General features: G+C 44.8%; 1 protein-coding gene across 1 annotated transcript in view; it reads left to right on the top strand.

Annotated features, from left to right (window-relative positions):
- Positions 1–21835, top strand: part of LOC126198433 (phospholipid-transporting ATPase ID) — an 896650-nt gene that overhangs the window by 349160 nt on the left and 525655 nt on the right. Inside the window, exon 3 of the mRNA XM_049934743.1 lies at positions 8395–8463. Within this exon, the coding sequence (XP_049790700.1) occupies positions 8448–8463 (16 nt within the window). The 5' untranslated portion in view covers positions 8395–8447. The remainder of the gene's footprint in view (positions 1–8394; positions 8464–21835) is intronic.

Genomic DNA, 21835 nt, shown 5'->3' on the forward strand with positions numbered 1-21835 from the left:
GTTTCTGGAGGGCTTGGAAGCCAGCACGGAAATTTTCAACTGTGATGTTGTAAGCTCATTTGTCACAGCTCGTTGTATGTGTTTGATACCTGTCCTTTCAGTCGCCTTTTCACTCGCAGAAACAACAACAACAACAAAAAACCGCAAGGCGAGAGGTCGGGCGAATATGGCGGATGTGGGGTGGCAGCAACAGAACGTCTGCCCAGAAACCCGGTAGCAAAAAAAAAAATGTGTGACTAGGGCCTCCAGTCGGGTAGACCGTTCGCCGGGTGCAAGTCTTTCCATTTGACGCCACTTCGGCTACTTTCGCGTCGATGGGGATGAAATGATGATGATTAGGACAACACCCAGTCCCTGAGCGGAGAAAATCTCCGACCCAGCCGGGAATCGAACCCGGGCCCTTAGGACTGACGTTCTGTCGCACTACCACTTTTTTTTTTTTTCGTTGCATCTGCTCGGGGCGGACGTCGTAAGACATCCATTTAAGTTCGTTGTTGACTTGTTAACTCAGGCTACCGGGGGCGGACACCCGGTAGCAGATAAAGCAGTATGGAGTCTTGTATTGTCATGCAGTAAGGGTCAATTCTGAGAATGCCACAAGTCAGACTGGCGACGTCGAATTGCTTTTCACAAACGTTTCGAGACTCCGATGTAAAGAATTTGGTTTCACATGCGCAACTAATCCTTTATTTACAAAGAATGCGAACAACATCTTTGTTCTCGAAGGTTATCGTTTGACTTTATTCTAGGTTGGTGATCCAGGACTCTGGCCTTGTCCAATAGTTCAACAGAAGTTTTTCGTCATTTCTCTTTCTGTTCGTCTGTTAGTATGTCAAGGATGGGTGTCGCATTAAGTTTCCGTTCCTCAAAATCTTCACGTAAAATCTTATGACACACATTACGATTCAAATTAAGGTCTCATGGTGTCGTACACACAGTTAAATGACGATCTTCTTGCAATAACGGCCTTACACGCTCCAAGTTTGCTTCGGTATGTGCTGCAGACGTGCGACCAGTTCTGGGATCGTCTTGCACAGAATCTCTGCCTCCACGAAACGCCTGCATACGCGTGCGTAATCGTTGTCCACGTTTCGCTAGTGGTTTTCCCGATGACTTGATTTTCGCTTTTTACTCACAATCAGCATCAACTGTATAACCATAACTAATGGCCGGCCGAAGTGGCCGTGTGGTTAAAGGCGCTGCAGTCTGGAACCGCAAGACCGCTACGGTCGCAGGTTCGAATCCTGCCTCGGGCATGGATGTTTGTGATGTCCTTAGGTTAGTTAGGTTTAACTAGTTCTAAGTTCTAGGGGACTAATGACCTCAGCAGTTGAGTCCCATAGTGCTCAGAGCCATTTGAACCATAACTAATGCGCCAAGAGCCCAAACACTGTGCTGCTAAGCACAACCCTGCCACCTAGTGAGTTTGTGCGGAAACATGGCCAAGGTCATTTCAAGGGCGCAGGTAGCATAAAAACAATATGTGTTAGATCTTACCATAGCAAACTCCGAAATAAAAAGACTGTCCTGGAACTCTTCTGACAAATGGAGTATTTTAAATTGGAATCCAAGTCCGGAAACGTATCGCTTATGTGCTACAACCATTTGGAAACGGGTTGTAACGCGGCCACTTTCACAAGTAATTGATTGACTTCACTTGCTTAACAGTTCCACTTATTAACAGCCAAAGAAATCACTCGCGTAGTTGTTGACGGGTTCTCTTCAACGTGTTGCAGTACGGTCTCTTCCAGGTCGGATGTGGGACGTTTCCTTGGAGCACCACAGTCCCGCGGAAGTACCTTGTCTCGAAACCGCTGCGTAATTGTGGCAAAAAGGATATACGGTGGAATCGGACGTTGTGCAGAACGATCTTGGTACAGGCGACGACCACCTCTTCCATTATTGTGAGCGTCGTCGTCCAGAAGGATGGAGTCGGTGTACTGTTCCTGTTGCTCTAACACTCACAGACACGTGAATGAGACTCGAACCAGATCAGAGAAGTAGGATGGACGACAAACGACATCTTTTCAATTCATTGAACTTTACCAACAGCCGTACTCTTAAAGATATTTTATTTTATTTCGAAAGCAACCAGTTTCGGGAATTCATTTTGCCATCTTCAGGCCTCATAGACCCCAACAGAGTTGCTGTCACGCTTTCTTATGATTCAGCTGCACAACGATTGGGATTCACGATATCCAGTTATATGGCGTTATACGACAAGCTCGTTGATCCGAAAAAAGCGTATGGGGCCGGAAGATGGAAAAATAAATTGCCGAAACTGGTTGATTTTGAAATAAAATATCTTAAAGAGTATGGCTTTTGGTAAAGTTCATTGAATTGAAAAGTTCGTATGTCCCCCGGCCATAATAGACCAACAGAGATTCAAATGACATGAGCCGATCCTACGTAACCGCCTTAACTGTTGCATTCCGAGAGAGGTAGGACAGACGTCTAATGACACCACACCAGCCGATCCGATGTAACTACCCCCAACCATGACTGTCACGTTGAATACCCACCTATTAAACAGGTTTTCAAACTGCTGCAGCACGGAAACGGTACGTTTCCAGACTTGGGTTCCTATTCAAAATATTGTGTACTCACGCCCCTCTCTAAGTACTAGAAGTTGTAACGGGAATTTTCGAACACCCTGTATAAGTGACAAGGGGACGGCCTCATACATGGCCAACCGATTCGGCCCGTATTTCGTTGGACGCTTGTGTACAACTTAAAGCGGAAGACTCTATCAACGAGATCACACAGCAGTCGGATTTTTGTATTTTTTTAATACTTATGGTACGTGAAGCTCAAGACTGAAATATCAATGGCGCAAAGCAGTTCCATCCGGCTCTCAAAAATTTCCGAAAAAATCGCCGTCGCAGTTTTCTGAGGACCGTCAATACCCTAAAGCAAGATTCGTTACTAGACGGGCCGCCTGGCTTATTCCCACGAACGGCAAAGTTTTAAACAAAAGTGCATATTCCACGACCATTCCGTGAAGCATAAAATACATAGAGATGAAACAAATTTAATTTATAATATTTTTTTTAAATTCAAACGATCTTTCATAAAATATCGCTAATTAAGAATTTATATCGCCAATCAAAACTGGATTTTTCTGTGCAGTATGTAATTAGAAATAAAAAGCCGAGTACTTTTCATGAAGATAACAAAAAAAATGGCTCTGAGCACTATGGGACTCAACTGCTGTGGTCATTAGTCCCCTAGAACTTAGAACTAGTTAAACCTAACTAACCTAAGGACATCACAAACATCCATGCCCGAGGCAGGATTCGAACCTGCGACCGTAGCGGTCTTGCGGTTCCAGACTGCAGCGCCTTTAACCGCACGGCCACTTCGGCCGGCATGAAGATAACAGATATGCGTTAGTTACCATATATTTGACGAATTGTACATATAATTACAGCTCCACGCATTACTGATTTTTTCCATCTCTCCAGTACTAACAGAAAAAAAAATTTAGTACCAAGGAAGAGTTGCGCGACGTAAACGGAAATTGGTAGGCGTGTTTCTTCTTCTGAGATATGATGTTTATTCAAATTTCGCACCATCCGCATAAATGTGACGCTTGTAGCGCCACTATGAAGATGCAAATCACGTTTGTTTTAAAGACACGCTGTATCGGCCGTGAGCGTTAGTTACCTTTGAAATTGGATGTGGCGAGTTGTTGTTAGACAAGAATGCCTTTAGGGCGACAAAGACGCCATTGTCAACATCTCACTGAATTTGAAAGAGATCGTGTAATTGGGCTATACGAAGCTGAATGTTCGTTCTGCGATGTTGCAGAAAGACTTGACTCTGCCTCGGTGCCAGTGACGGCGGTATGTTCGTTAGAAGGAGGCCAGTTGGGAGCCTGCAACCAACGTGTCTGGGTGCCACACACACTCGACCTATAACTGGACATATGGTCTGGGAGAGCCAGTCCTGACAAAACTCTACCATCTGGTGAGCACGATGTATGACACAGGCGAAATTCCCTCAGACTTCAAGAAGAATATAATAATTCCAATCGCAAAGAAAGCCGGTGTTGACAGATGTGAAACTTACCGAACTATCAGTTTAATAAGACACAGCTGCAAAATAGTAACGCGAATTCTTTACAGACGAATGGAAAAACTGGTAGAAGCCGACCTCGGGGGAGATCAGTTTGGATTCCGTAGAAATGTTGGAACACGTGAGGCAATACTGACCCTACGACTTATCTTAGACGAAAGATTAAGGAAAGGCAAACCTACGTTCTAGCATTTGTAGACTTTCAGAAAGTTTTTGACAATGTTGACTTGAACACTCTCTTTCAAATTCTGAAGGTGGCAAGGGAAAATTCAGATGGCAGTTATAAGAGTCGAGGGACATGAAAGGGAAGCAGTGGTTGCGAAGGGAGTGACACAGGGTTGTAGCCTCTCCCCGATGCTATTCAATCTGTATATTGAGCAAGCAGTAAAGGAAACAAAAGAAAAGTTCGGAGTAGGTATTAAAATCCATGGAGAAGAAATATAAACTTTGAGGTTCGCCGATGACATTGTAATTCTGTCAGAGACAGCAAAGGACTTGGAAGAGCAGTTGAACGGAATGGACAGTTGTCTTGAAAGGAGTGTATAAGATGAACATCAACGAAAGCAAAACGAGAATAATGGAATGTAGTCGATTTAAGTCGGGTGATGCTGAAGGAATTAGGTTAGGAAATGAGACACTTAAAGTAGAAAAGGAATTTTGCTATTTGGGGAGCAAAATAACTGATGATGGTCGAAGTAGAGAGAATATAAAATGTAGACTGGCAATGGCAAGGAAAGCGTTTCTGAAGAAGAGAAATTTGTTAACATCGAATATAGATTTAAGTGTCAGGAAGTCGTTTCTGAAAGTATTTGTATGGAGTGTAGCCATGTATGGAAGTGAAACATGGACGATAAATAGTTTGGACAAGAAGAGAATAGAAGCTTTCGAAATGTGGCGCTACAGAAGAATGTTGAAGATTAGGTGGGTAGATCACGTAACTAGTGAAGAGATATTGAATAGGATTGGGGAGGAATTTGTGGCACAACTCGACTAGAAGAGGGGATCGGTTGGTAGAACATGTTCTGAGCCATCAAGGGATCACCAATTTAGTATTGGAGGGCAGTGTGGAGGGTAAAAATCGTAGAGGGAGACCAAGAGATGAATACACTAAGCAGATTCAGAAGGATGTAGGCTGCAGTAGGTACTGGGAGATGAAGGAGCTTGGACAGGATAGAGTAGCATGGAGAGCTGCATCAAACCAGTCTCAGGACTGAAGAGCATAACAACAACAAAAGCATACTGTTATCGTGGCATAGGTTAGTACAGTACAGTCTCTACCGTACATCCTGTAACACACCGTATCTTTGTACGTATAATCAAAAGCTGACATGTTGAATGTTAACTGTCATTATCCAGGTTATGGTAACAATCTGGTTCTCTGGAACCAACCGTCCAGGGTCCAGGAAGTTTTGATGTGGCTTAAATTCAGTGTTTGAGCTATTTCCGTAACTCATATAACTAAATAAATGTAGAAAAATATTAACGAATTAAATGGCGAAATAAATTAAAAAAGCTAATAACATTGCTGCTTCTAAACGACCGCAATCCTTCCTACGTTTCACTGTAGAAGAATGTGTAAGGCCTCCTCCTGTCATTTCTTTGCTTTTTTCCGCCCTTGCGCCCTGTCCTGGAGGTTGTGTTTACCTTCGGAACACAGAGAGTGCAATCCAGAAGACTGACAGTCATGCACAGATGGGCTAACGTCCTCTATCTGTCAACTTACCTGTCCGTGGCTGGTCTGGTCTTCTGTGCCCTTAGTTTCTGCATGTTTCACTCCAGGAATCGCGACCGCAGCAGCCAAAGCTGCTCAGGGTCCCTGGGACCACAGCTCAATGATGATCCGCGACAACATATCGGGTTTCTCGTATTCTTACGTAAATTCTATGATCTTTCCTCTGCCCACCCTCCAGTTGCAGTTGCTATGGCCAACCCTTGAGAAATGGCCGCCTGTGTTTCCCGCTACACTTTACTAACTAATGTTACGCCGCAAGGGATATTGGATTTTAGAGAGTAAATTAAAATGGTGTATGTCGTTCTTCTTTTCAGACATTCACATGCCCATTTCTTCTTTCCTTATTGTCTTTTGGGCATGTAGTTGTAGTAATTAAAGTAGGCACAAATGCAGTGATCAAAAAGAAATGATTATCGTACAGCCACATCTCTTTACATCGTTCCTTTCTAGTTGCTCCCATGGCGATGGACTGTTTCTATCGCAATCAGTAAGCGTGAAAGGAAGCTATCTTACAGACAGAGGGATCTACACTCCTGGAAATTGAAATAAGAACACCGTGAATTCATTGTCCCAGGAAGGGGAAACTTTATTGACATTCCTGGGGTCAGATACATCACATGATCACACTGACAGAACCACAGGCACATAGACACAGGCAACAGAGCATGCACAATGTCAGCACTAGTACAGTGTATATCCACCTTTCGCAGCAATGCAGGCTGCTATTCTCCCATGGAGACGGTCGTAGAGATGCTGGATGTAGTCCTGTGGAACGGCTTGCCATGCCATTTCCACCTGGCGCCTCAGTTGGACCAGCGTTCGTGCTGGACGTGCAGACCGCGTGAGACGACGCTTCATCCAGTCCCAAACATGCTCAATGGGGGACAGATCCGGAGATCTTGCTGGCCAGGGTAGTTGACTTACACCTTCTAGAGCACGTTGGGTGGCACGGGATACATGCGGACGTGCATTGTCCTGTTGGAACAGCAAGTTCCCTTGCCGGTCTAGGAATGGTAGAACGATGGGTTCGATGACGGTTTGGATGTACCGTGCACTATTCAGTGTCCCCTCGACGATCACCAGTGGTGTACGGCCAGTGTAGGAGATCGCTCCCCACACCATGATGCCGGGTGTTGGCCCTGTGTGCCTCGGTCGTATGCAGTCCTGATTGTGGCGCTCATCTGCACGGCGCCAAACACGCATACGACCATCATTGGCACCAAGGCAGAAGCGACTCTCATCGCTGAAGACGACACGTCTCCATTCGTCCCTCCATTCACGCCTGTCGCGACACCACTGGAGGCGGGCTGCACGATGTTGGGGCGTGAGCGGAAGACGGCCTAACGGTGTGCGGGACCGTAGCCCAGCTTCATGGAGACGGTTGCGAATGGTCCTCGCCGATACCCCAGGAGCAACAGTGTCCCTAATTTGCTGGGAAGTGGCGGTGCGGTCCCCTACGGCACTGCGTAGGATCCTACGGTCTTGGCGTGCATCCGTGCGTCGCTGCGGTCCGGTCCCAGGTCGACGGGCACGTGCACCTTCCGCCGACCACTGGCGACAACATCGATGTACTGTGGAGACCTCACGCCCCACGTGTTAAGTAATTCGGCGGTACGTCCACCTGGCCTCCCGCATGCCCACTATACGCCCTCGCTCAAAGTCCGTCAACTGCACATACGGTTCACGTCCACGCTGTCGCGGCATGCTACCAGTGTTAAAGACTGCGATGGAGCTCCGTATGCCACGGCAAACTGGCTGACACTGACGGCGGCAGTGCACAAATGCTGCGCAGCTAGCGCCATTCGACGGCCAACACCGCGGTTCCTGGTGTGTCCGCTGTGCCGTGCGTGTGATCATTGCTTGTACAGCCCTCTCGCAGTGTCCGGAGCAAGTATGGTGGGTCTGACACACCAGTGTTAATGTGTTCTTTTTTCCATTTCCAGGAGTGTATATTTATACTTGGTGGAACTAATTACATACTAACATAATAGTCGGTATTGGTTTCGTTTCCCAAAAGTTATAAATATTTCGATTTCGGAAAAGAAGCTTTGTATTTCGCCAAGATATCGAAGGAGAAGGTCCCTTAGGTGCTGGTTGTATCGAGTAAGATGTGGAGACGGCGGTTTGAAAGCGGACAGAAGAAGTACGAGGGAGGGGGTTCCTTACCTGAGGGATCGCTACCTGGCGAAGGGGCAAGTGTGGCAAATGTCCGGCGTGGCAAATGTCCGGCATTCACAGTTCCCGTTCACCTTTCGCGTTTCTGGAGGGAACGCTAACAAGCGTTAAGTACTTGTCGTTCTTCCAACAGAAATGTGGTGTGTTGTTCCAGTAGGATAATGTCGCCGTTGGTGATACTGATTTATAAATGTAGTCATTTCATGTACTATGTATACACTGTTGCAATATATATTAAGTGAATTGGAAACCTCTAAAAGGGTGAAATAGTTTTCTTCTCGGCAGTGTAAATTGTTAAAAACAAAAAATCGCTGCATACACTGTACACTGCAGCCAGTCCCACGCCCAGCTCCTGAATCCACACCCCTGCAAGCGTTGCACGGTGTTGATTGTTGTTCGGTGTGTTGCAGGCTGGGCGCATGGCAGTCTGTGAGCCGCCGCCACCGCCGCCGCCGTCGCAGAAATGGCCGCCCCCCGAGGTGAGTAAACAATAGTGCCAGTAAAAATGTTCCACAATAAGCATCCTTGTTTCCACTGACTGTGCATTCGCGCTGAAATCGCCGGGAGTACTCGTAGAGTGGATACAAAATTACTTGGCCTGTACCTCAGCAGATGGCTCAGTAGAGGAGGGTAGGCGAAAGTGGTTAGATTAGATTAGTTTTTCGTTCCATAGATCCGTGCTGAGGAGATCCTCGTGGATGTGGAACATGTCAATATTTTTTTAAGCTGAAATAACAATACTAATAGTATGAATATATACAATACATCATTTGTTTCTATTAAAAAATTCGTCAATGAAGTAGGAGTTGGCCACTAGTAAGTCTTTCAGGATCCTTTGAAACTGAACTTTATTTGTAACTAAATTTTTTATGTTTGCTGGCAAATTATTGAAGATGAGTGTTCCTGAGTAGTGGACCCCGTTTTGAACTAAAGTTAGTGCTTTTAAGTCCTTGTGCAGATCATTTTTATTCCTGGTATTGTATGTATGAACTGAGCTGTTTGTTGGAAAAAGAGATATATTATTTAAGACAAATTTCATTAAGGAGTAAATATACTGAGAGGCAGTAGTTAGTATACCCAGTTCTTTGAAGACGTTTCTACAGGACGTCCGTGAATTTACTCCACAAATAATACGTATTACACGCTTTTGGACTCTGAAAACTTTTGTTTGACTTGAAGAGTTACCCCAAAATATTATACCATATGACATTATGGAATGAAAGTAGGCAAAGTATGCAACCTTTTTCATTTTTATGTCGCCTATGTCAGCTAACACTCGAATTGCAAATACAGATTTGTTAAGGTGTTTCTTCAGTTCTGTGGTGTGCTCCTCACAACTGAATTTATTATCAAGTTGTAATCCCAGGAATTTAAGAATGTCAACCTCTTCTATCTGCTCTTCTTCATACTTCCTGCATATGCTGGGTGGAAACCTCTTACAGGTTGTGAATTGCATATAGTGAGTCTTTTCGAAGTTTAATGTCAGTGAGTTGGCTTTAAACCATTTATTAATATCCATGAAAATATCGTTAGCAGATCTTTCTAGAACTACCCTTGACATACTATTTATTGCAATACTTGTGTCATCTGCAAACAAAACGAACCCTGCTTCTGGCAGTGTAACTGATGAGAGATCATTAATGTACACAAGAAAAAGCAATGGCCCTAAGATGGATCCTTGTGGGTCACCACATGTAATTTCTTCCCATTCTGATGATGACTGATGACTTAATTCACTAGTCCCTTGCACTGACACCCTTTGTTTCCTGTTAGCGAGGTATGACTTGAACCATTTTGCAGCACTGCCCGTGACACCATAGAATTCTAATTTATTTAAAAGGATGTTGTGGTTCACACAATCAAATGCCTTTGACAAATCACAGAAAATACCTGCTGCTTGTAATTTGTTATTTAATGAATTAAGTACGTTTTCACTGTAGGTGTAAATAGCTTTCTCGATACCAGAATCCTTCAGAAATCCAAAGTGTGTTCTTGATAATAAGTTACTTGTGGTCAGATGGTTAAGAAGCTGCCTGTACATTACTTTTTCTAAAAATTTTGAGAATGCTGGCAAAAGTGAAATCGGTCTGTAGTTTGATGGTATCTCTTTATCCCCTTTCTTGAAAAGAGGCTTAACATCTGTATATTTTAGCCAGTTAGGAAATGTCCCAGCTATAATTGACTGGTTAGACAAGTAACTTAGAATTGTACTAAACTCACAAGAACATGCCTTAATTAACTTTGTTGATATTTCATCGTAACCACTTGAATGCTTTGTTTTTAAAGATTTTTATTATGGAAGTTATTTCTTTTGGTGAAGTGAGTGACATATTCATGTACCTGAAGCTATTTGTAAAGGGTAGTTTCAGATATTCAAGAGCATTATTTACTGATCCTGACAATCCCACTCTATCAGTAACGGATATAAAGTACTTGTCAAATAGATTTGCCACACTATGCCCATCGGTAACTAATGTATCATCTACCCTTAATGCTATTTGCTCCTGTTCCTTTCTGGTTCTACCAGTCTCCTCTTTCACTATATCACATATTGTTTTTATTTTGTTCCCTGACATTGCTATCTTCTTCTCGTAGTGCATTTGTTTAGATGTCTGAATTACTTTTTTAAATATTTTACGGTATTCCTTTATTTAGCTAAATCATCAGCATTGTAGCTATTCTTGGTCGACAGATACATTTTCCTTTTTGTCTTACAGGAAATCTTTATTCCTTGTGTAATCCATGGTTTTATTATAGACTTGTGTGTAATTTGAGTAACTTTTAGAGGAAAACAGCTCCGTCGTGACGGTCACAGCACAGTGGGGCGAGGGGCAGTTCCACAGCTGAAGCGTATCCACAGACTCATATCTTGCATACCGTAAACATTCCAGCTAGCAAGTTTGCAAACAATCATATTAACAGGTTAGTACAGTATCTCACAACAGTACTAGAAAAGAAACAGTTGCGTAAACAAAGGATCACCCAAAGGAAACCATGTCCAACCCCACACTGCCAATAAAAGCTCTCATAAAACAAAAAAAGAAGTAAAAACTGTAGCGTAGCAGGTAACGTCAATTACTATGATACTGTCAGTGTAAAATGTTGGAAGTCGCTGAGTGCTTTTATCCTCAAGTACTTTATGAGTAGAGTCCGAGCATATGCTCGCAGTCAGTTAAGCTGTCTCAAGAGATATGCACAGTCTCTAACCTAAACTTTTAAAATAAGAGTACATCACTGAATCAGCAGATCATGACAGTATTTTAGATTTTTAAATTCGGTCAGTAATTGAGGGAAATACTGAAAATCAAATTTTTGTAGTCCAGGAAGTCGCTAGATAGGCAACCTGCAACTGGTTCAAATGGCTCTGAGCACTATGGGACTTAACATCTGTGGTCAGCAGTCCCCTAGAACTTAGAACTACTTAAACCTAACTAACCTAAGGACATCATACACATCCATGCCGGAGGCAGGATTCGAACCTGCGACCGTAGCAGTCACGCGGTTCCAAACTGAAGCGCCTAGAACCGCACGGCCACACCGGCCGGCTGCAACTGGTACCAGGTATCGTAATACCTGTTCAGTAATGTATTGGGCTGGTGCATAAGTTCGTAGCGTTTTTCCGTAAGTTTAATAAGCAAAACAGTAATGCGTAACAGAGACTTTAGTCATCAGTAATACGAGGTGGGGGGTTGGGTTGTTTGGGGGAAGAGACCAAACACTGAGGTCATCATCGGTCTGATTGGATTAGGGAAGGACGGGGAAGGAAGTCGGCCGTGCCGTTTCAAAGTAACCATTCAGGCATTTTCCTGGAGCGATTTAGGGAAATCACGGAAAACCTAAATCAGGATGGCCGGACGCGGGACTGAACCGTCGTCCTCCCGAATACGAGTCCAGTGTGCTAACCACTGCGCCACCTCGCTCGGTTATACAGGGTGGTGGAAATAAAAGTGGCCCTCAGAACAAAGTTCCAGGGTACAAAGAAACACAGCAGAGGAAAGGGAATGCACTACTAACTTGACTATCGCAGATGCTGAAAGTGATCACCATTCATGTCTTGGCACTTTTGGACGCCGGACAGCAAGTTGCGAAAGGCGGATCGAAACTGGACTGCTGGAATTGCTGCAGTCTCATCTGAAATATTCTGCTGCAGTTCTTGAAGGCTACGAGGATTGTTGCGATACATTTTAGACTGGAGGGTTTTCCCCGCGCAAAGTAATCGCCGACTGACAGAGCAGGTGACCTTGGTGGCCGCCACCAGACTGACCTCTGCCAACAACTGTCAGGCCTGAAGATTGGTAAATGTACTCCAAGGTTTGGCCAGCTGCAATGGCAGCTGTTCCGTCCTGTTGCCATTAAATGGTTCAAATGTCTCTGAGCACTTTGGGACTTAACTTCTGAGGTCATCAGTCCCCTAGAACTTAGAACTACTTAAACCTAACTAACCTAAGGACATCACAGACATCCATGCCCTAGGCAGGATTCGAACCTGCGACCGTAGCAGTCACGCGGTTCCAGACTGTAGCGCCTAGAACCGCTCGGCCACCTAGGCCGGCTGTTGGCATTAACGGTACGTCTTTTCCTCCTGAGTTAATGCCGACACAAATGGTTTCAAAATGTTGGCAATGCAATGCGCCGAAGTCAGCGCCTGATGAAATAAGATGGGACCAATAATTCGGCTTCAGTCTGGAGCCGCGCGACTGCTACGGTCGCAGGTTCGAATCCTGCCTCGGGCATGGATGTGTGTGATGTCCTTAGGTTAGTTAGGTTTAAGTACTTCTAAGTTCTAGGGGACTGATCACCTCAGATGTCAAGTCCCATAGTGCTCAGAGCCAGCCAATAATGCGGCGTGCAGACACTGTACACCAAACCCCAACCTTCTGATCATGCAATGGCGTTTCGTGGAAGTTATGCGTATTCTCCGCTGCCCAGAACCTGTGATTCTGTGCGTTGCAATAACCTCTCAGGTGAAATTAAGCTTCATCACACATAAAGGACAGATCCATGTCGAAGCCAGTCATTGTTATCTCAGTGAACAGCCAGTCACAAAACTGGAGGCGCCGAGGAGAATCTGCTGGTTCTAATGCATAAACAACAGACACTTGGTAAGGATGCATGTGGAGGTCCAGGTGGAGTATTATTCCGCATGATCGACGTGACATGCAGGTCTCTTGCGACAGGCTTCGGGTTGATATGGTAGGACTCCGAAGCATTTTCTGATGAACTGCAGCGACATTTTCTAATGTGAGGGCACGTCTCGGAATGTGTTTTACTTGTTCAAAATAGATCCTATCTGTCGCCATATTCGGACTAAATGTTGCATGGACATTTTTTCTGGCTCTTTGACACCATTAAACTTCTCAGCAAACCACACCGTTTCCACGGCTTCGTTGTCACGTAACTTTCCACAACGAACACCCGCTGCTCCACTGTGGGTACCATAATTCCCTATGCACAGCTCCACTCAGAGACACGGACCGCACTAAGCTCTGAACCGGTGTGGATCACGTGACACGCGTATGTCGTGGTGTGTGTGTGTGTGTGTGTCACAGGGAAAGGTTATACGCATAATTCAGGTCCAGTCGTGTTCATTCGTCCAGGCCACTTTTATTTGCCTCACCCTGTACAGGGCTATTACAAATGATTGAAGCGATTTCATAAATTCACTGTAGCTCCATTCATTGACATATGGTCACGACACACTACAGATACGTAGAAAAACTCATAAAGTTTTGTTCGGCTGAAGCCGCACTTCAGGTTTCTGCCGCCAGAGCGCTCGAGACCGCAGTGAGACAAAATGGCGGCAGGAGCCGAGAAAGCGTATGTCGTGCTTGAAATGCACTCACATCAGTCAGTCATAACAGTGCAACGACACTTCAGGACGAAGTTCAACAAAGATCCACCAACTGCTAAGTCCATTGGCTATGGTATGCGCAGTTTAAAGCTTCTGGATGCCTCTGTAAGGGGAAATCAACGGGTCGACCCGCAGTGAGCGATGAAACGGTTGAACGCACGCGGGCAAGTTTCACGCGTACCCCGCGGGAGTCGACGAATAAAGCAAGCAGGGAGCTAAACGTACCACAGCCGACGGTTTGGAAAATCTTACGGAAAAGGCTAAAGCAGAAGCCTTACCGTTTACAATTGCTACAAGCCCTGACACCCGATGAAAAAGTCAAACGCTTTGAATTTTCGGCGCGGTTGCAACAGCTCATGGAAGAGGATGCGTTCAGTGCGAAACTTGTTTTCAGTGATGAAGCAACATTTTTTCTTAATGGTGAAGTGAAAAGACACAATGGGCGAATCTGGGCGGTAGAGAATCCTCACGCATTCGTGCAGCAAATTCGCAATTCACCAAAAGTTAACGTGTTTTGTGCAATCTCACGGTTTAAAGTTTACGGCCCCTTTTTCTTCTGCGAAAAAAACGTTACAGGACACGTGTATCTGGACATGCTGGAAAATTGGCTCATGCCACAACTGGAGACCGACAGCGCCGACTTCATCTTTCAACAGGATGGTGCTCCACCGCACTTCCATCACGATGTTCGGTATTTCTTAAACAGGAGATTGGAAAACTGATGGATCGGTCGTGGTGGAGATCATGATCAGCAATTCATGTCATGGCCTCCACGCTCTCCCGACGTAACCCCATGCGATTTCTTTCTGTGGGGTTATGTGAAAGATTCAGTGTTTAAACCTCCTCTACCAAGAAACGTGCCAGAACTGCGAGCTCGCATCAACGATGCTTTCGAACTCATTGATGGGTACATGCTGCGCCGAGTGTGGGAGGAACTTGATTATCGGCTTGATGTCTGCCGAATCACTAAAGGGGCACATATCGAACATTTTTGAGTGCCTAAAAAAACTTTTTGAGTTTTTGTATGTGTGTGCAAAGCATTGTGAAAATATCTCAAATAATAAAGTTATTGTAGAGCTGTGAAATCGCTTCAATCATTTGTAATAACCCTGTATATTCTCCTGCACTATTTACAGCAGTCTGTCAACAATGGGCTACCTTTTCATTCCGAGGCTGCAGAAATCACGTGGTTTTGAGGTGAAGAACTCGTCGAGCCAGAGAGCAGTTTCATCTGGAAAGGAAGTTCCTTGACGATTGTTCTACAGAGAGCGGAAAAGGTGAAAATCTGAGAGCGCAAGATCAGGAGAATAAGGTGGGTGCGAAACCACTTCCCAACCCAATTCTCTTATAGTAGCAGAATGCGGACGGGCGTTATCATGGAATAGCATCACTTCACGCGGTCTTCCTGGTCGTTGTTCTTGGACTGCGTCTGCAAGAAGCCTCAGTTGTTGACAGCAAATGTGAGCAGTGAGGGCTACACCACGGGGAAGCAATTCGCAGTACAGCACAGCTTCGCCGTTCGACCGCATGCATAACATTGCCTTCTGTGGATGCGGCGTGTCTTTGTTCGGGGAGTTGCTGCTTTATTTGGGCTCAACCACGCCTTTCTTTTCTTTATTTTAGCATAAAGACACCATTTCTCGTTACCACTAACGATACAGGATTGTAGGTGTTGTTCACGAGGCCATTGGTGACGAGCAAGCAGAGATGCACATATGGTCACTCACTGATTACTGTGATTTTGGCGTAGGTAATGCGGTACCCACACACTTGATTTTAAACCTCTCCCATCGCATGCAAATGTCGCACGATGGTGAAATGATCACAGTTCGTCACATTTGCCATTTCTCAAGTACACTGACGTGGAAACGCTGTGCATCAATGCGTTTAGACGATCTTCATCAAACTCGGAAGCTCTTCCTGAACGTGGAAAATCACTAATGTCAAAACGATCCTCCTTAAAACGAGCAAACCATTTCCTTGCAGTGTTCTGCCCAGTAGCGTTATCCCCATACACGTCGCAAAGTTTCTGGCCGCGTCCACTGCTGTCACCCCTCTATTGATCTCAAACAGAAGAATAACACCCTGATTTCTCCACTAGCCACTTCATATTCTAGCGTCCACAGCTCCACTTACTGTCTCCAGATGGCAAAGTGGCAATATGTAAACTCAAATAGCAACAGTGAACTAAAAATAAAAAATGACCATCGCTAAACAAACCCACAGCGACCGGAATACCAACATGCAAAACAAAAGCGCTACGAACTTACGCACCAACCTAACAGATTCTGCAGACACGTTGTGTAAGAACACAAAAAATAGCAATTTAACCGGTCTTCAGCTGGTAACCACAACGAAAGATCTGCAGTAGAGCCCTGTGTCAGTTGTCGTGGAGGTAGTTGGAAGACAGCTACTGAAAGACTACGGGGAGTACAGAGTGTCTGAGCTGCACTAGTAGGCCAGTATTTGGGTCTAGTTCTGAGTCAGCAGGCTAACCTCTCCAGTTGTAACGCCAAATCTTGACGAACAATGCCACTCGAGCCCCAGTTCCCGGTGATAATTGGTCTGTTCATCTGCACCATTCAGGAGGTTAGAGGCAGCGGCAGAAATGGGGCTATAGCTGCCAAATTATGCCACCGCCATTCCTCTTTTTTTAATGGAACTATATATTTTTCCTATGACACTGGAAAGAGACTTCCAAGAGGAATTCAACTGCATAACATTTGTGGACGCTGATCAAATGGCACCAAAGTAACAGCAACGCGAACAACTGCCCCGGCGTCGGAGAGTCCAAAATCATGTGCATTACTGTACCAAACTTAAGCAAACACGTAACTCAGGTACGGTCCGTGTTTCTGGCTGTACGCCTGAAGCCGGTCAGTCGGTACTCTCCTGTTGTACCGGTCAGACAAATTGTTAGTGAAACTACAGACTTTCAAATACACTCCTGGAAATGGAAAAAAAAAAAAACACATTGACACCGGTGTGTCAGACCCACCATACTTGCTCCGGACACTGCGAGAGGGCTGTACAAGCAATGATCACACGCACGGCACAGCGGACACACCAGGAACCGCGGTGTTGGCCGTCGAATGGCGCTAGCTGCGCAGCATTTGTGCACCGCCGCCGTCAGTGTCAGCCAGTTTGCCGTGGCATACGGAGCTCCATCGCAGTCTTTAACACTGGTAGCATGCCGCGACAGCGTGGACGTGAACCGTATGTGCAGTTGACGGACTTTGAGCGAGGGCGTATAGTGGGCATGCGGGAGGCCGGGTGGACGTACCGCCGAATTGCTCAACACGTGGGGCGTGAGGTCTCCACAGTACATCGATGTTGTCGCCAGTGGTCGGCGGAAGGTGCACGTGCCCGTCGACCTGGGACCGGACCGCAGCGACGCACGGATGCACGCCAAGACCGTAGGATCCTACGCAGTGCCGTAGGGGACCGCACCGCCACTTCCCAGCAAATTAGGGACACTGTTGCTCCTGGGGTATCGGCGAGGACCATTCGCAACCGTCTCCATGAAGCTGGGCTACGGTCCCGCACACCGTTAGGCCGTCTTCCGCTCACGCCCCAACATCGTGCAGCCCGCCTCCAGTGGTGTCGCGACAGGCGTGAATGGAGGGACGAATGGAGACGTGTCGTCTTCAGCGATGAGAGTCGCTTCTGCCTTGGTGCCAATGATGGTCGTATGCGTGTTTGGCGCCGTGCAGGTGAGCGCCACAATCAGGACTGCATACGACCGAGGCACACAGGGCCAACACCCGGCATCATGGTGTGGGGAGCGATCTCCTACACTGGCCGTACACCACTGGTGATCGTCGAGGGGACACTGAATAGTGCACGGTACATCCAAACCGTCATCGAACCCATCGTTCTACCATTCCTAGACCGGCAAGGGAACTTGCTGTTCCAACAGGACAATGCACGTCCGCATGTATCCCGTGCCACCCAACGTGCTCTAGAAGGTGTAAGTCAACTACCCTGGCCAGCAAGATCTCCGGATCTGTCCCCCATTGAGCATGTTTGGGACTGGATGAAGCGTCGTCTCACGCGGTCTGCACGTCCAGCACGAACGCTGGTCCAACTGAGGCGCCAGGTGGAAATGGCATGCCAAGCCGTTCCACAGGACTACATCCAGCATCTCTACGATCGTCTCCATGGGAGAATAGCAGCCTGCATTGCTGCGAAAGGTGGATATACACTGTACTAGTGCCGACATTGTGCATGCTCTGTTGCCTGTGTCTATGTGCCTGTGGTTCTGTCAGTGTGATCATGTGATGTATCTGACCCCAGGAATGTGTCAATAAAGTTTCCCCTTCCTGGGACAATGAATTCACGGTGTTCTTATTTCAATTTCCAGGAGTGTAGTATATTCCAGTCGTATAACGTGGATATGGTTTTCTTTTATGTACAATGTCGCCAATCATTTAGAGCAGACGTGCGGTTGTATGCTGAAAAAATATGTTGGTAGTACCAAGCGCTTACGAGCTACCTCTGCAAATATTGTAAAAAAAAATTCACGAAACTGAAAGAGAGAAGAACAAATAGCAATCGATAAGACAGTTGCAACTAACATTTTAGCAGCGGTAACACACAACACACATGTCACTGTTAGACATATTCGGAAATGTCAATGGGATCAGCCGAATGAGTATTCCACGAATACTACATACCGACGTATTTCATCCTTTCCGTATTTTACTCATCAACAACTTCATGGCGACGACTTTCAAAATTTGTTAGAGTTTTCTGAATGATGTCTACGAAAACGTCCAGAGTGAAGCGGCGTTTCTGTACAGGACTTTGTACACAGATCTAATGAGTGTCCACCATAGTGACTACTGCTCAGCTGAAAACATACGTTGGCTACGACAGGTAGGTGAACAATGACTTCGGTCTGTCAGCTTGTGATGCGGGTTTTGCAGAATGACATCGTTCGCCTCCGTTTTACGGTCGTTGTTGTGGTCTTTTTCTTCGTAATACTTTATGAAAGACATAATATGGAAGCACCAATAACTAACACGGTGACTAATATGCACCTACTGTGTAAAAAACGAAATATTGCTGTAAAAAATGTGATAAATTTAATGTGAAAATAACAGCGAAACACCACCTACATGTAAGCACTGTTATATTTGAGAATACATGTCGCTTAGCCGCTTCCAGATGTTTCATTTGTGTCTATTTAGTCATCATAGCATTATACAAACAATACAGAAACTGGACAGTAAATGACTGGAGGCGTGCAGTGTGGTGTGACCGGTCGCGGTTTTGTCTCATTCAAATGATGCAAGCCGTGGGATGCACAGAGGGCACAGTAACGGGTTTAACTCACGGTATGTAGAGGGTCTACAGGGATGGCTGTTATGGCCGAAGCAAACGGTTTTCGGTTATATCAGTTTTCTTCCGCGCCAGTTTAACCCGGCTGTTAAAACCGCTCAAAACAACTGGTTTCTGAAATAACATATTTTCGGTTTTTTATTGCTGTTATTTCCTGTAATAAACGCAGAAATGTATCAAAGATTGAAAAAAATTTGACTCCCTCGGTTTGGAGATACCTAGATCCAAACATTAAATTAAACAGGCAAAAACAAAAGCGTTTTCTGCTTTTCTGGAAACAGTGATAAATAGTTGAATACTACAAAAAATCGCCAGCATTCTCCCGTTGATCTAATGTTTTAAAACTCTGCACAAAAATCAGGTTGTAATCGGGAATTATACCACTACTTTGGCATTACGAATATTCAGTGCTAAAGGCTGAAAACTGAGATTGAAAAAAACTGTCCGTGTGTATTTGTCAGTTTCCATGGGCTACAAGCAGATACAGGCATGTTATATAGACACAGACAACAGAGCAGCTAGTGTCTATATTGTTTGCCATGAATGAATTGTTAAGTTTTTAGTTTATTACTGCTGCCAAATTTCCTTTCTCCTTTATTATTTCATAGAAATGACAGATATCTGTTTAATATTTTAAGGGAAATGAAGCGCTGTATTTCACTGCTATATTTCCAGACAAGGGTCGGTGCCAGTCTGCAATACAGCAGATGTCTGCGAGATGGCAGCGAGAACCTACCGTATACCCATGACACACGCCAACAGGGACATTATTGTCTCAACAATGCAGTACCAATTCTTATCCCATGTGTTTGCTACTCATTTCTGTCGGCAGTGTTATTATAAAATGGCAAATAGTGTTGATTGCCATTTTATAATAACACAATATTTCAAACCAATACAAGTTTTACGAATAAAAATTACGCCTTTTTTTCTAAAAATTGATGTTTCCCGTATTAGTGAAAAAAATTTAAAAAAACGCTTGTTATAACGGAGACCAAACAAACACTGAAAAATACCTGGTATTCAGAACTAAAATACTGATATCGGATTTAAGGGGTCGGTTTTTGCCACCCCCAGGTTTTAGTTGGTTCTGTGATGTTTTGGGACGTTTCTGCCTACCCTGGCGTGGACCCAGTCATGCAATTTACATTGAATGTCAACCGCGATGTTCATTTCAACATTCTAGTAGTGGTAATGTCCTATTGTGTTTTGTAAATGTCTTTTCTGTAATACAGTCAGGATTATGGAGAGCATTCAACACTGGTTTCAGAGCACTCAACGATCAGACTATGTGAACAAACATAACTTTAAAATTCGTTCCGGAGGTAGGGGCAGGATTTCCTCATTACGTACAAAGCTGTGGTGCTATTCTAATGTCGTGGAGCCACGGCAGTACTGACGATTTCAGACCGGGAAAAATGGACAGAAGATGTGAATTGAAGCTCGCGCTAGGGAGGGCATTGACTGAGACAAGTCCGTGTAGCTGTAACAGCCGCAATGCTACGTTGGTGTAGTTATTAGTGTTTCTGCCTAGTAAATGTGAGATCCAGGTTCAAGCCCATGGCAGGGCACAAATTTCAAATCATTGCTTCAGCTTCCATCCTTGTTGTTGTTGTGGTCTTCAGTCCTGAGACTGGTTTGATGCAGCTCTCCATGCTACTCTATCCTGTGCAAGCTTCTTCATCTCCCAGTACCTACTGCAACCTACATCCTTCTGAATCTGCTTAGTGTATTCATCTCTTGGTCTCCCTCTACGATTTTTACCCTCCACGCTGCCCTCCAATACTAAATTGGTGATCCCTTGATGCCTCAGAACGTGTCCTACCAACCGATCCCTTCTTCTGGTCAAGCTGTGCCACAAACTCCTCTTCTCCCCAATCCTATTCAGTACCTCCTCATTAGTTATGTGATCTACCCATCTAATCTTCAGCATTCTTCTGTAGCACCACATTTCGAAAGCTTCTATTCTCTTCTTGTCCAAACTATTTACCGTCCATGTTTCACTTCCATACATGGCTACACCCCATACAAATACTTTCAGAAATGACTTCCTGACAAATCTATACTCGATGTTAACAAATTTCTCTTCTTCAGAAACGCTTTCCTTGCCATTGCCAGTCTACATTTTATATCCTCTCTACTTCGACCTTATCGGAGGTAAATTTCAGACTCACTTGTATCCAGGATAATGTAATTCTATCGGTTCTATAGATCACCTACACCTGAAGTATAGGCGAGATTTCCTCAGACATGATCTTTACCAGCTTTAATATTTGTTTCGAAAATTTCTAGTTGTAAAATTAGATTTTGGGGCCTATCTTTTTGTGTTTGCATGTAAGTGAAAGAAAAAAAATAATTGTAAAATGTTTCAATGCCCTACACTTGTAACTTCATAAATATGTGTGATCAAATGTACGCATATTGAGCACTAAAGTTATTTACATTTAATGATAATGATATGGTTCGTTTTGGTAACAGCTGAAGCAAAGCAAAAGGAAACAACATACAAAGCTCATTAAAACAAAGCAAAGACATTTATACAACACAATAGAACTACTACAAGTTCTGCGAGTCAAACTGTCTCCAAGTAATGAAAGTGAACTAAGAATAGTGAAACCTTACGTGCTGCGTCATTGTGCGAACAGGGAGACACAATT

This window comes from Schistocerca nitens, chromosome 8 (assembly GCF_023898315.1).
Source record: "Schistocerca nitens isolate TAMUIC-IGC-003100 chromosome 8, iqSchNite1.1, whole genome shotgun sequence".
NCBI lineage: Eukaryota > Metazoa > Arthropoda > Insecta > Orthoptera > Acrididae > Schistocerca > Schistocerca nitens.